Source organism: Lithobates pipiens, unplaced genomic scaffold, assembly GCF_037356315.1.
Source record: "Lithobates pipiens isolate NorthernLeopardFrog02 unplaced genomic scaffold, aLitPip1_a1.2 Scaffold_16, whole genome shotgun sequence".
Lineage (NCBI taxonomy): Eukaryota > Metazoa > Chordata > Amphibia > Anura > Ranidae > Lithobates > Lithobates pipiens.
In genome coordinates this window covers 542,726,408-542,742,240 of record NW_027507748.1, presented here as the reverse complement: position 1 = coordinate 542,742,240, position 15,833 = coordinate 542,726,408, and the positions used below count along the sequence as shown (strand labels likewise).

Sequence of the window (15,833 nt, the reverse complement as noted above, 5' to 3'; positions counted from 1 at the left end):
TTTGCAGACTCCAACAGGTTTTCATCCAGAATGGTCCTGTATTTGGCTGCATCCATCTTACCCTCAATTTTACCCATCTTCCCTGTCCCTGCTGAAGAAAAGCAGGCCCAAACCATGATGCTGCCACCACTATGTTTGACAGTGGAGATGGTGTGTTGAGGGTGATGAGCTGTGTTGCTTTTACGCCAAACATATCGTTTTGCATTGTGGGCAAAAAGTTTGATTTTGGTTTCATCTGACCAGAACACCTTCTTCCACATGTTTGGTGTGCCTCCCAGGTGGCTTGTGGCAAACTTTAGACGAGACTTTTTATGGATATCTTTGAGAAATGGCTTTCTTCTTGCCACTCTTCCATAAAGGCCAGATTTGTGCAGTGTACCTACACACAGGTGGATTCTATTTATCACCATCAGTCATTTAGGACAACATTGGATCATTCAGAGATCCTCGCTGAACTTCTGGAGTGAGTTTGCTGCACTGAAAGTAAAGGGGCCGAATCATTTTGCACGCACCACTTTTCAGTTTTTTATTTGCTAAAAAAGTTTAAAATATCCAATAGATTTCGTTCCACTTTTACAATTGTGCCCCACTTGTTGGTGATTCTTCACAAAAAATAAAAAATTTATATCTTTATGTTTTAAGCCTGAAATGTGGCAAAAGGTTGAAAAGTTCAAGGGGGCCGAATACTTTCGCAAGGCACTGTATGTAGTAGCAATGAAAATACAGTATGTCTGTCTTTAGGTCCTACATGGCTTCCTATATACCACACATAAGATACTTAAGGTGTAATCACATGGCATCCCAGCCTTAGTCCATAGGTTTCAATATTGAGTTGGCCCACCCTTTGCAGCTATAAAAGCTTCAACTCTTCTGGGAAGCCTTTCCACAAGGTTTAGGAGTGTGTCTATGGGAATGTTTGACCATTCTCCCAGAAGCACATTTATGAAGTCAGGCACTGATGTTGGATGAGAAGGCCTGGCTTGCAGTCTCTGCTCTAATTCATCCCAAAGCTGTTCTATCGGGTTGAGATCAGGACTGTGCAGGCCGGTCAAGTTCCTCCACCCCAAACACGCTCATCCATGTCTTTATGGACCTTGCTTTGAGCACTGGTCCAAATCATTTGGTGGAGGTGGGATTATGGTGTGGAGATTGTTTTTCAAGGATTGGGCTTGGCCTCTTAGTTCCGGTAAAGGAAACTTTTAAAGCATCAGTGCACCAAGACATTTTGGACAATTTCATGCTCCCAACTTTGTGGGAACAGTTTGGGAATGCCCCCTTCTTGTTCCAACATAACTGCGCACCAGTGCACAAAGCAAGGTCCATAAAGATATAGATGAGAGAGTTTTTTGGTGGAGGAACTTGACTGGCCTGCACAGACTCCTGACCTCAACCCGATAGAACACCTTTGCGATAAATTAGAGCAGAGATTGCGAGCCAGGCCTTCTCGCCCACATCAGTGTCTGACCTCACAAATGCACTTCTGGAAGAATGGTCAAACATTCCCATAGACACACTCCTAAACCTTGTGGACAGCCTTCCCAGAAGAGTTGAAGCTGTTATAGCTGCAAAGGGTGGGCCAACTCAATATTGAACCCTACGGCCCTACGGACTAAGGCTGGGATGCCATTAAAGTTAATGTGCATGTAAAGGCAGGCGTCCTAAAGCCCCGTACACACGAGAGGACTTATGTCCGACAGACTTCCGAAGGAGTTCTGCCGGAGTTCCGACAGAGTTCTGACGGACTTTTTGGCTGAGCGGACTTGGCCACACACAATCACACTAAACTCCGACGGATTCGAACGTGATGACGTACGACTGGACTCGAATAAGGAAGTTCATAGCCAGTAGCCAATAGCTGCCCTAGCGTCGGTTTTAGTCCGTCGGAATAGCATACACACGAGCGAATTTTTCGAAGGGACCGGGTCCGGCGGAGTTCCATCGGAAAAATTTTAAGCATGTTCCATATTCTAAAGTCCGTCAGACTTTGGTGAATCAAAAGTCCATTGCAGCCCACACACGATCGAATAGTCTGACGGAATCAGTCCGTCGGACTTTGGATGTTGAAAAGTCCGCTCGTGTGTACGGGGCTTAACACTTTTGACAATATAGTGTATATATATTTCAATATTACTTTTTAGTCAAAATCATAATAAAGAAAAGGTACAAAACCTCTAAAACCACGATTTTATTTCCTTTAATAGTATTTCTCCAGGTCACTTGCTGACTCACTGGGGCTCGTGGTGGTTGTACTGTAGACAATTAGACTGAACTGTGATGTAGGAAGGTATCTACCAAAGTTTCATTGTTACTTCAATAATAAACATCTACTGTAAACAAAATAATGATGTGATGGAAGAGTAAAGAACAGGGGATTGCTTTAGCTATTTTTTCCGATAATGAAGAATTATCTGTATTTTGAACATGTTATATTGAATTTTGACCTGTTATCCCGCGTACACACGACCAGACTTTTCAACATCAAAAGTCTGACGGAATGATTCCGGCAGACCATTCGATCGTGTGTGGGCTGCAGCGGACTTTTGATTTGCAAAAGTCTGACAGACTTTAGAAATGGAACAGGTTTCAAATTTTTCTGCCAGAACTCCGCCGGACCCAGTTCCTACCGAGAAATCCGCTCGTGTGTGTGCTAGTCCGACGGACAAAAAACGATGCGAGGGCAGCTATTGGCTACTGGCTATGAACTTCCTTATTCTAGTCCGGTCGTACGTCATCACATTCGAATCCGTCGGACTTTGGTGTGATTGTGTGTGGCCAAGTCTGTTCATTCGGAAAGTCCGTCAGAACTCTGTCAGAACTTCGTCAGAACTCCGTCGAAAGTCTGCCGGACTTAAGTTCGGTCGTGTGTACGCGGCATTAGCCTGGTTTGAAAGAGGTTCTGTCTAAGAACAGAGTTCACAATCCCTCTGCAATTACCTTTATCAGCCTACATATTCTCTTCTGTGCTCTTGTCTGCTGTTTTTTTCTTTGTTACTAATGCCGCGTACACACGATCGCATTACGCCGGACAATTCGATCATGTGGGGGCTCCAGCGGGCTTTTTCATCCTAAAGTCCGGCGGACTTAGAAAGTAGTTTTGACTCAAAATTTGTCCGCCGGACTTGGCTTTCAGCGGACAATCCCTTGCGGCGATCGTTGTTGTGGGGTGTCAGTCTGCCCGCAACAACGATCTCGGTAAAGAGTCTCCGACGGAGACTCTTTACCACATGATCAGCAGTGTCCAATCACCGCTGATCACAGTGTAAATAGGAAGAGCCGGTGTTCGGCTTTTCCTCACTCGCGTCTGTCAGACGTGAGTAGAGGAGAGCCGATCGGCTGCTCCTCTGACAGGGGGGATCTGTGCTGATCGATTATCAGCGCAGCCCCCCCCCCGAGGATGCCCAGCACCAGGTATGCCACCCTAGACCACCAGGGATGCCAGTCAGTGCCCACAATGGATGCCAGTGCCCACAATGGATGCCAATCAGTGCCCACAATGGGAATCACTGATTGGCATGAATTATTGTTTGGCACTGATTGGCATCCATCTGTACAATACAATGCTGCCTATCAGTGCCCACCCGTGCCACCTATCAGTGCCAATTTGTGCCACCTATCAGTGTACATCCGTGTCGCCCATCAGTGCCACCTATCAGTGCCCATCAGTGCCGCCTATCAGTGCCACATATCAGTGCCCATCAATGCCACCTCATCAGTGCCCCTTCGTTGGTGCCACCTCATAAGTGCCCATCAGTGCTGCCTTATCAGTGCCCGTGAGTGCAGCCCCATCAGTGCCCATCAGTGAAGGAGAAAACGTACTTATTTACAAAGTTTTGAAACTGAAACGAAAAAAAAAACATTTTTTTTTTTAAATTTTCGGTCTTTTTTTTATTTGTTTAGCAAAAAATAAAAACCGTAGAGGTGATCAAATACCACCAAAAGAAAGCTCTATTTGTGGGAAAAAAATGATAAAAATCTAATTTGGGTACAGTGTAGCAATTGTCATTCAAATTGCGACAGCGCTGAAAGCTCAAAATTGGTCTGGGCAGGAAGGTTTTTAAGTGGCCAGTATTGAGGTGGTTAATGTATTGTCATAAGAGTCTCCCAGTGTTAGCGCTCCTGCAGCCCGCTCTAAAGAGCTGACTGGGGCAGACTGACACTGGCTGAGATCTGTTTGGTAGTGAAAAGCTCCTTGGGGCTGTAGAGAAGTGTTTGCGGAGTGGGGACATGTCCGCCAGCTAAGGGCCCCTGTGCGATGCACAGAACGATCGTCTGGTGGGGGTTTGTTCGCTCTGCAAAGACATTATCGGTTTAACGAGTGTGAGCTTGTGTCGCCCTAATATGCCTGATCAACATATTTTTGGCCCCATGAGTGTACACCTGCCAATAATCTCTCGTCCACAAGGTCAGTAGAATAGTCCAGTAATGCATTGTTCTCTGGAACAACGTAGAATAATGCCGCGTACACACGGTCGAACTGTATGACGTACTTAGTCTGGCGTACTTTCCGCCAGACTGTCCGTCGGACTTTCCGAACGGGCTACTTGCCCACACACACCACTTTTTCAGCGGACTAATACGGCGTACTAAGTCCGCCGTACTATCCGCCCTACTTTTGAAATGAACGGACTCGCCCACACACGCGGAGGAAAGTCCGCTCATTTCGAGCGGGTATCCAGGTAGGCGGGGCCCGCAAAGGAGACGTCGCTGGCCCCGCTGCCTGGTATGGACTTAAAGGGGAACCCCAACGCCGGAGAGATCGTCGAGTCAACATCTCCTGGAGAAGAAGAAGAAGAACGGAAGGCGGCGGAGGCGGCGACAGAAGACCGGGCCACCGCCTGTAAAAGAGCTATAAGAAGGTGTGGTGGCCCGGCAGAAGAACCGAAGAGGGAGACAAGACCCCCGAAGTCGGGAGAAGAGGCCAGCGGCGAGGAAGAAAGCCAGACTCCTTTGCTAGCAAAAGAGCTACAAGAAGATAGCGGAGGAGTCCGGCGAGAAGACCCCCGAAGACGGAAGACCCCCGGAGCTGTGCAATAAAGTATTTTATCTCGTGTGTTGTGTTTTTTTTTGTACTTTTATTTTACAGGTGAATGGGTAGGGGTACATTGTACCCCATACTCATTCACATAGGGTGGGGGGCCGGTATCCGGGGGCCCCCTTATTAAAGGGGGCTCCCGGATTCCGATAAGCCCCCCGCCCGCAGACCCCGACAACCAACGGCCAGGGTTGTCGGGAAGAGGCCCTTGTCCTCATCAACATGGGGACAAGGTGCTTTGGGGTGGGGGGGCCGCGCGGCCCCCCCTTCCCCAAGGCACCCCCCCATGTTGAGGGCACGCGGCCTGGTACGGCTCTGGAGGGGGGGGCGCTCGCTCGCCCCCCTTTCCTGGCCGGCCGGGTAGCGTGCTCGGACAAGGGTCTGCTGTGGACTTGGGGGGGACCCCCACGCCGTTTTTTTCCGGCGTTGGGGTTCCCCTTTAAGTCCATACCAGGCGGCGGGGCCAGCGACATCTCCTTCGCGGGCCCCGCCTACCTGGATACCCGCTGGAAATGAGCGGACTTTTCTCCGGGCGGGAAAAGTCCGCTCATTTCAAAAGTACGGCGGACTGGCATACACACGGCCGGACGGATTGTCCGCCGAAATGCTAGTACGACGGACAGAATTTCGAAAAAAACGAAATTCTTAGTACGCCGGACTGCACGCTGAAAAAGTCTGCTGAAGCCCACACACGAGCGGACTGTCCGCTGAAATGTGTTTCGACGGACTAAGTACGCCATACAGTCCGCTCGTGTGTACGCGGCATAAGGATTCACAAACAAATGATAAGAACGGGATTCTGGTGAATCGTTGTGGTCGGGGGAGGTGTTCATAGTCTTGGGCTTCCTGTGATCAGAGACAGGGGGTTGGAGATTGTGCATGCTTCCCCCACCCAGACACGCCCATAAAACTTCTATAGTCATTTTTAATTGGTTGTTGTATTTCCTGTGTTGAAAATCATGTCTTTATTTGGTCATGTCCTTATATGGTCATTTCCTGTGATGTCATTATGTATTGAGGGAGTGATTGGCTGTTGTAATCATTGCTTTCAGTTTGTCATAGCTTTTGTGATGTTGGAAATAAAAGCAAGGGGGACTGCTAAGAAAGGCAGTCATGCTGAGATGAGGATGTAAGAATGTGGTAATGTCTGTTTACTGGGGAATGGGGAACCAGGGGAGACATGGGATCAAAAAGCTGCATTATACTATTATGGTGGAAGAGCGCTTATTAGCGTAAGAGTGTAGTGGAATATCCACGACAGGTCGGTACCCTTTTCTTAGCGGAATCAGCATAACTATACAGACTCTCTGAAGGATGAAAATACTACAGGAAAATTCATCTAAAATATGTTTTTATTTATGTATACAAACTCCAATAAATTAGCCTCCTGTTTTTATTCTTTTGGACCTGCTGGGCTAAATCTGTCCTTAGGTCAGTAGGTATTAGAAAGCAGAGGTACTGGAGTTAAACAGAGTACCTGTACACCAAGGTTAGAATTATTTCCACATGTACAAATTCCAAATATTTTTGAAAAGGAAAGTTCAGTAAGAAAAATCCCATCCTTTCACAGGAAATATACTCATCATACGACTATGTACTGTAATTCCATAAAGTCATGAGATGCCAGTGTCCCATCCAAGGGTTATAATCCCTTCTCTTTAGCTACTATATAAATAAGCAGGGATATGTGTTCTTTGTTCAGCAGATCAAGAGAGTCCAGTAATGTTGGTAACAGAATTTGATATAGGCATTGTTTTAGTGGTCTTCTTGTTTCAGGATTCCAATAGCTTAAGTTCTTTGCTACTTTTGGACAGATGCGGCTCCTACCAAGTAATACATATATTTTCAGTGCTAAGAAAGAATAAATTAATTGCTAACAAAAAAAATTAGATATTTTTAAGTTTCTTCACTTGCACACATTGACCCACTGTGTGATGCGGCACTCCTCACACATAACATAGCAGCACCAGTGAAAGCGGCAGTTGCAACGTTCCCGACGGGTCTGCATGAGGATATTATGTCCTCGCCCACAGCAAAGGCTGGCACAGCTGTCCATTTGGTGGCTTGTCTTGTTGCATACCCGCCCTTGAGTGCCTGGGGAGTCTACAAGAGGATCCCTTTCACAAAAGTCTGGAGATTTCTCAAAGTAGACAAGCTCATGAGCCAATCTCTTCTTGTTGAGACGTGGATGGAAGGCTCCGCTGTTCTTATTACGGGAGTTCACAAATACAGCACGCTGTAGCTTTTCCCTTAGAAGCGTGCTAACTGCTCGAAAATCAGGAGTCACATGCCAACAAGTCTTGAACTGGCAGCTTCCAGATGTCCCATGGCATTTGCATCTGCGCTTCATGTTTTCAGTCACCGCCTGGGCAGACAGCAAGAAATAGTCAACATTATGTAAGAGCTTATTTAAAACATATCATTAAAATAGCCGTTTTAGAATACATGACATTTTTCAATAAAAATGATAAAAATGTTGGTATTCTTGATGATTTATGTCTGAGAATATTGAATACTCAATGCACAACATTACTACATACAACTATTATGACACATAGTTCAAATACATATGCAATAAACATGAGACTCAGAAGAATGGGCAAACTTTACTGGTCTGGTCTTGAAGTAGACCCCTGCTTAAAAGTATAGACTTGCTATCTTATAGGAAATATATAGAAGTGTTAATGTAGCCTCAAAGAGCTACTTATACATTTCTCTTACAAATTAGCAGTGCACCTCCTGACATGTTATTTTACCTAGGTACTTCTGTTCATTAGCCTACAGTAGTCTATGTTTGCAGTCAGAGATCACATCCCACTGTGCCTCTGAGGACTGCTAGTCTCATGAAATTTGGAGTGAAACTTGGTAGTGTCACTACAGTGCGGCATAATGCAAGAGAAGAGGGAAGGCTTGCTAAGCTCATCCTTGACTCTGCTGTGACACAGCCGATGGAAATCCTGGAAGAGTTCAGATATTGTGGTGGAGCCCCAACGTATTCGAGCCCTGATGAGTCACAAAGAGAGGTGGAAATTTGTGCTGGGAGACATTTTGATTGGGGAGAAAATTGTTCTGGAGCAGATTTTACTGAAAGGGGTGAATTTGTGCTTGGAGAGGATTTAGTCTTGAACATTGACCTTTTGCTGATGCAGGGGGTTCTGGAGTGAGATTTTTGCTTGTGCTCTGTGTGCTACATTCTCCTGACCAATGCACTATATGCGTTACATATCACCCCTCCCCCCGATCCCTACACTATGGGGTTTATTTACCAAAGGCAAATCCACCGCGCGCTTTAAGTGCACTGCAGGTGCTGTAGATCTGAGGGGAAGAGGCAAGGAAAATAAAAAACAGCATTTTTACTTGCACATGATTTGATGATAGAAATCCAGCAGAGCTTCCCCTCCTTTCAGATCTTCCCCTCAGATATACGGTGACTGCCCTTCCAAGTGTACTTGTAGTGCACAGGGGATTTGCCTTTAGTAAATCAACCCCTATGTGTGTTACAGAAGCCCCAGAACCCTGCACTTTATGTAATACACACACTCCTGGCCCATACACTCTGCACGTTACATTCACCTGACCACTGGACTTTTGTGTTACATTCTTCTGACCCCCATTCGCTGTGCGTTTAATTCTCTTGACTCTTGCCTCCCAGACTTTGTGTTTTACACAAACCCCTGCACTCCTTGCATTACATTCTTCTGACCCCTGCACTGTGTACGATAAATACGCCTGACTCTGGCATTCTGTGCATTAATACACATACCCCAGACCCTGGCATTCTATGGATTACACACAAACCAGACCCTGGCATTCTGTGGATTACACGCCTTAGAACCCCGTGCTCTGGACTTTACACACATCATTGGCCCCCGCACGCTGTGCTTTACACACAGCCCTGACCCCTGGACTCTGTGTGTTACATTCTCTTGACGTCATGCACCCTTTGCACTTCACACACCCAACATTTCTATAGTCTGTATGTTACACATACCCTTGACCCATCAACTATGTGTGTTACACAAGCCCCGAACCCCTGAACGCTGTGGCTTACACACCCCTGACACTTTGTGCGTTACATTCTCCTGCCCCTGCACTCTGTGTGCTGCAGATGCCTTTGACCCCTGCACTCTGCACACTTCTAACCCCTGACTTTGTGCATTACACACACCCTTGACCGCTGCGCTCCAAGCTATATATTCTCCTGACCTCTGCACTATGTGCGCAACATACCCTTGACTTCTGCACACTGTGCACTACATACTCCTGACTCCTGCAAGCATATGTAATAGAATAGTCTCATTCAAAAAATGATTGTGCTGAGGTTTATATGTGTCTGTGTGAACTTTGTTTGTGACATAGTAATTAAGACCTGTTTTGTGGGCATAAGGACTATGGCATATGTTTTAGTGCATATAGCAGGCTGCAGCATTCCTTTCCTCAGGGTGCCCTGGGTCCTCACAATCCTAGCAACACCCTAGAAACAGACTCTTAGCTGAATGGGTGCAGCCCAAAAAAAATCAATTCCATTGCATGTCTGTCTGTGCATAGCTAACTTTGACTAGGGATTAAAACTTCACACAGCTCTTGATGAGGTTATGGAGATAGTTGCTTTCATACAGTGAACAGCCTCTTTTTGGTGCATTTAAAGCCCAAATCCAGCCCAAACTTTTTTTTATTAATTTTGGATAGGCAAGAAAAAAATACATTTTTTTTTTGTATTTTTTTTTTGCTGTCTGTGCCCTCTCTGGGGATAATTAATCTTTCCTCCTGTTCCTGTTACTGTAGGGCAAGACATGAGGCAAACAATTGTCACCAGGAGAGGAAGACACAGATAGTAATAAACTGACAGGCCTAACCTTTCATTGGTTCACTGAAAAAAAAGTTTTGCTGCAGTCTGCATCTCCACTGATGATATTTTCTATTATTTCCTAAACTCAGAGATTGGAACCTCTATCCAGTACTTTCAGACATATGTGTCCCTATTGGTGATCCTGAAAACAAGACAGGAAATACAAAGATACGGCTTGAATGTGAGGCAAAAATCCCACCTTTGACGGTTGAGGATGAGGATACTGATAGGTAGGGCAGTACAAGGCAGTGGATTTTTGAACATTGTGATTGCCAACTTGGCCCCTATTTATGCTGGCTGACAAATGGGTTTATCAGCATTATCACCACTAATGGCGTTCTTATATAATGTGATGTGACATTTTTCTGTGATGTAACTGGCAACTGTCTACTAAACCACAGTACACTTATTGGTAATAATCCATTGTATATTGTTGTTGGCAGTAAGCCACTGTGTATTCTAACTGGCAATGAGCCACTGCACATTGTGTTGCCATGAATGAGCGCCTGTGTTCTGTGAATGGCAATAAGCCATCGTTTACTGTTACTGATAGTAAGCCACTGTGACTGCTGATAAACCGCTGTGCATTGTGACTGCGTAATAATTGTGATGCAATGTGACTGCAGATATTGGGACTGATGATAAACCACAGTGCGTGCATAGGGACTGCAGATCAACCCTGGAGACTTCTGAAAATTGTACTTCCAGAGAATGGCAGCGGAATAAAGGAAGTGGTGAGCCAGGCTAATTACAGTGCACCGCATGGGTGTGGCCAAATTGCACACAAAAGTGCACATTAAAGATGTGCATGAAAAAGAACACATTCAACATAAATGATGTACCACATCACACAACAAACATCTAAATTTGTGATCACAACATATAGAATGCATTAAGATCAAAAACCCCTTTGCCTTTACAACTCCTTTAACCACTTCCCAACCAGCCGCCACAGTTATACTGCGGCAAGTTGGCACAGCTGCGTGAGCAGTTGTAGCTGTACGTCGGCTCTTTAAGACGCTGTAGCACTAAGTAGGAACAAGGATCTCTCTCCTCCTCTAGTCAGCCACATTCCCCCCCCCCATAGTTAGAAACACACATAAGGAACACAGTTAACCCCTTGATCACCCCCTAGTGTTAACCCCTTCCTTGCCAGTGACATTTATACAGTAATCAGCGACTATTTTAGCTCTGTTCACTGTATAAATGTAACTGGTCCCAAAAAAGTGTCAAAAGTGTCCGATCTTTCTTTACTTTTAAGTAAACCTATAACCAAATAATGTGGAAGCAAAGCAAATATTTGTAGGTCACCAATAATGTATAATATTTGAATTTGATAGTATCCAATGATGTTGCAATATGAATTTACATTTCCACACATGCATAAGCATATTAACCATTTGCCAACCAGCCGCTGTCATTATACTGCATGAATCCCCTTCTTGAATGGCCGTAGGTGTACGTCGGCCGCTTTAGGAGCTCTAGGGAGCGCGACACCAGAGCCGATGTGCATGCCCCCCCCCTCCTTTTCCTTATCCCTTCTCCTCTCCCCCTCCTCCCCTCCTTGTTCTATTCCTTTTTACTATGTTATACACGCCCCCATGGTGCCCCTCAAAAAACTGTCCACCACCCCTTTTTGCACCAGTGTTTTTATTTGTTACCAGACTGCACGGATCACATCCTGTTATTTTGTGTGTTTAATAATTTATATTGAAAAATGTTTTGTTATCTCCACTATTATATTTTCTCTATTTTGTTAGTCAGTCATGATAAGCTCCGGAAGAAGCGTGAAGAAGCGTGAAGACACGCGAAACATGTCGAGCTTTGTACACTGTATTTGGGAGTGCTATATTCATAAGAGATATTATTGTTCTTTATTATTAAGTACATTTTGAATATAGTATAACAGCGGTAACATCCTTTGGTATGAATTCCTGACTGTGTATGATTGTTTATGTAATTATTGTTTTTGTGATTTATGTAAATAAAAATTTATATTGTTTTAAAAAAAACTAAAGTTTTTGTAACTGTACCTAGAAAGTCCATAGCCAGTTTTTCACTCCAATTTTAGGATAAGGGTGGTTCCATACCTGAGAATGAGGGCCCCTATTAGCAAAAGTATGTAGGCATAGTGCACACCTCTTGCCCCGTCCCCTTAAAGGAGGATTAAACAAAAAAAGGATTAGTTAACCACTTTAGCCCCGGAAAAGATTTGCCCCCTTCCTGACCAAGCCATTTTTTAAAATACAGCACTGCGACACTTTAACTGACAATTGCGCGGTTGTGCGATGTTATACCCAAACAAAATTTATCACCTTTTTTTTGGTGGTATTTGATCACCTCTGTGTTTTTATTTTTTTGCGCTATAAACAAAAAAAGAGCGACAATTTTGAAAGAAAACATAGTATTTTGTACTTTTTGCTATAATAAATATCCCATTTTTTTTATTATTTCTTCATCAGTTTAGGCCTATATGTATTCTTCTATATATTTTTGTTAAAAAAAAAAAAAAATGCAACAAGCATATATTGCGCAAAAGTTATAGCGTCTACAAAATAAAGCATAGACTTATGGCATTTTTATTATTTTTTTTTTTTTTACTAATAATGATGGCATCAGCGATTTTTATTGGGACTGCGACATTGCAGCAGACAGATTGGACACTTTTGACACTTTTTTGGGACCAGTGACATTTATACAGCGATCAGAGCCACTGATTACTGTATAAATGTCACTGGCAGGGAAGGGGTTAACACTAGGGGGTGATCAAGGGTGATCAAGGGGCTAACTGTGTTCCTTATGTGTGTTTCTAATTGTGGGGGGAATGTGGCTGACTAGAGCAGGAGAGAGATCCTTGTTCCTACTTAGTGCTACAGCGTCTTAAAGAGCCGATGAGCTATGACGGCTCGGGAAAGGGGGAGGGGAAGTCATAAGGAAAGTAAGGAAGAGGGGAGGGGAGAAGGGGGGGGAGAGAAAAAAAGGGGGGAGGGGGGAAGAAAAAAGGAGAGGGGGAGGGAAAGGAGAGGAAAAGGAGGGGGGGCAAGGGAAGAAAAGAGGGAGTATAAAAGGAGGGGGAAAGGAAAAAGGGGAAGGGAGGAAAAGGAGGATAGGGCCAGACTGAAGTGGGCGAGGAGGAGGAAGGACAAAGTGGCGCCCCTTTTGTGTGGCTTTTAGGTGCTCTTGCCAATGGGCTGAGTGGTTGGACATTAAATGCCTTGTTAAGCATGTGGTACCCAATTGGTTGGTGTTTTTGCCACGTTTGATGTGCCTGAGATACAGTTTGCAGATAGCAACAGTGCGATCTGCTGCAGATGTAATGAAAAAGGCCCAGACAGCTGAGCTTTGGGGAGTGGGTTCAGGAGATAACAGCTGCAGAATGTGATGGAATAGAGTGGCTGCTCTCTACTCTTTGTTGATATTGGCCTCCTTGGGGTTGTGCCGCCTCACCTTCATTTTCCTCCTCTGCTCTGGCACCAAGTTGCATCAGTGATATCATCATCATCTCCATCCCCTCCATCTCCATCATTACCACTGGAGACAACTTGGAAATACGCTGCGGCTTGGAGAACATGAATGCCAATTTGTCTACCAGTGTTTCTCCCTCTCTCTAGGTATGTTCCTGTGATCCTCAACCTCAGAACCAACATCTGAATCCAGTAATGGCTGGGCATCATCAAGGAGCATGTGGCTGATGCTGTGGTCAAATAACGCAGCTGACTCCTCAATGGCTGATGTTGGGGCTATGGCAGGAATAGATGTGGACAAGGAGGCAGGCTTATCCACTCTGGGAACTACAGGGTACTGCACACTTGTCTCTGCTTGCGTGACAGAGGATGAGGAGGATGAGGAAGATTTAGTAAGCCAGTCCACCAGCTCCTCTGCATGCTGTGACTGGATAGCATGGGCAAACTCACTAAACAGAGGAAATGATGTCCTGCCTGAGGACTGACCACCATTTCCACCTTTGCCTGTGGACCCATTTGTTGCTAGCCCCATTACAGTGCTAAGGGAACGTCTGCCTCTCCTTGTTGTCCTCCTAGACATTATTCGGAGGTAGGGGGCGGTGCTTATAAGCAAATGTAAAGAAGTTGAAATCTGTACGTAGATGCACTTTAATCAATGTAAAGAGGTGTTTGGTGCACTTTAATTTGAGTACTCACGCTAGACAGACACAATCCTTGGATACACTATAATATACTGCAATATAATGCGTCAAATGTACGGTGATGCACAGAACTATATGGCGTTAAACTGGCAGTAACGCACACATAATTATATGGCGTTAAACTGGCAGTAACGCACACAAAACGATATGGCGTTAAACTGGCAGTAACGCACACAAAACTATATGACGTTAAACTGGCAGTAATGCACACAAAAACTATATGGCATTAAACTGGCAGTAACGGGGCACAAACCTATATGGCGTTAAACTGTCAGTAGCGCACACAGAAGTAAATGACGTTAAACTGTCAGTAGCGCACACAGAACTATATGGCGTTAAACTGGTAGTAACACACACAGAACTATATGGCGTTAAACTGGCAGTAACACACGTGGAAATAAATGGTGTTAAACTGGCAGTAACACACAGGGAAATAAATGGTGTTAAACTGGCAGTAACTCAATCAAATAGACGGTGTTCAATCGCTACACTGACGCTATCTGAACTGTCCCTACTCTGGCTATAAACTAGTGTAAGGATTACTGACACAGTCTCACTACACTGAAACTATATGAGGTGTCCCTACTCTACACTAATGTATGTATGAATGACACGGTCTCACTACACTATAGTAAAACTATCTGAGCTGTCCCTACTCTAGCTGCACACTATGCAAAGCTGAATGATGGTATTCCTTACTACACTCACACTATCCCTAGACTGACACTAAACTAATATTCTACATTGACAATTGAAGCCAAATAGAACAGTATAGCACACAAACTAACTAATAGCACTGAACAGAGCCCAGTTCTATCACTTTCCATGGCAAAACCACACTGAAAATGGCTGCCACCGAAAGAATACCTTTATACTGTGGGGCGGGAATGAGCCATGATTGGATAAAGTCATGATGACAGTGTCCAATCATGACTCTGACAGTGCTCTGTGCCCTGATTGGCTGAAGCATTCACTGCTTCAGCCAATCGGGGCTTGGAATGCACTGTTCAGCGCCGTAATGCATTGTGATCGATTTGGGGGGCGAACAAACGGAAGTTCGCCAATCCCTATCCCTGACATTATTCTGCAGGAAACCCGGGAGATAGAAGGAAGCATGTGATTAGAGCCTAAGGCTCTATTTGGCTTAAAAAAAGAGTGGGCTCGGGGGACAGAGCAGCAGGATTGTTTTCCACTCCCACCCCCGCCACTGCTACTCAGGTAAGTGTACATGTTTGTACTCTGCTCCCACTGACCACCAATAAAAGGGGGGAGCAAAAACCACTGACCACCAATATAATATAAGGCACACACTGACCAAAACAGATGGGGCACAGACACACCGCATTAAAAGGGACACACACTGACCACCATAAACAGGCCACATAGGACTGACCATAATAAAGAGGGCACATGCTGGCCACCATAAAAAGGGCAGCACTGACCAACATATAGAGGGCAGATTGGCCACCATATACTGGGAACCCACAGACCACCATGAAAGGGTACACGGACCACAAGGTGCAACACCAACATAGTCCTGGCTGTTGCACTCTATATGCTACAAAGTCCCGAGTGCATCACTGCATATTACGAGAATTTAGACCCCTGTCTTCATCAAAGCATACCACTATTATTTCTGTATTCCGCAGCTAATGGTTTTTTTTTTTGTTGTTTTTTTGTTTGTTTTTTAGCACTGTTATCATCAGCATGTTTTGCTGCAGTGTAATAATAGTCTCCTATTTCTTCTCTGCCAATTATTAATAAATGTAATTCATTTCACGATTACT

General features: G+C 44.8%; 1 protein-coding gene across 1 annotated transcript in view; it reads right to left on the bottom strand.

Annotated features, from left to right (window-relative positions):
- Window positions 1-6,366: 6,366 nt before the first annotated feature.
- WNT10B (Wnt family member 10B) overlaps window positions 6,367-15,833 on the bottom strand; it is an 86,491-nt gene continuing 77,024 nt past the window's right edge. Inside the window, exon 5 of the mRNA XM_077483330.1 lies at window positions 6,367-7,397. Coding sequence (XP_077339456.1) covers window positions 6,939-7,397 — 459 coding nt within the window. The 3' untranslated portion in view covers window positions 6,367-6,938. The remainder of the gene's footprint in view (window positions 7,398-15,833) is intronic.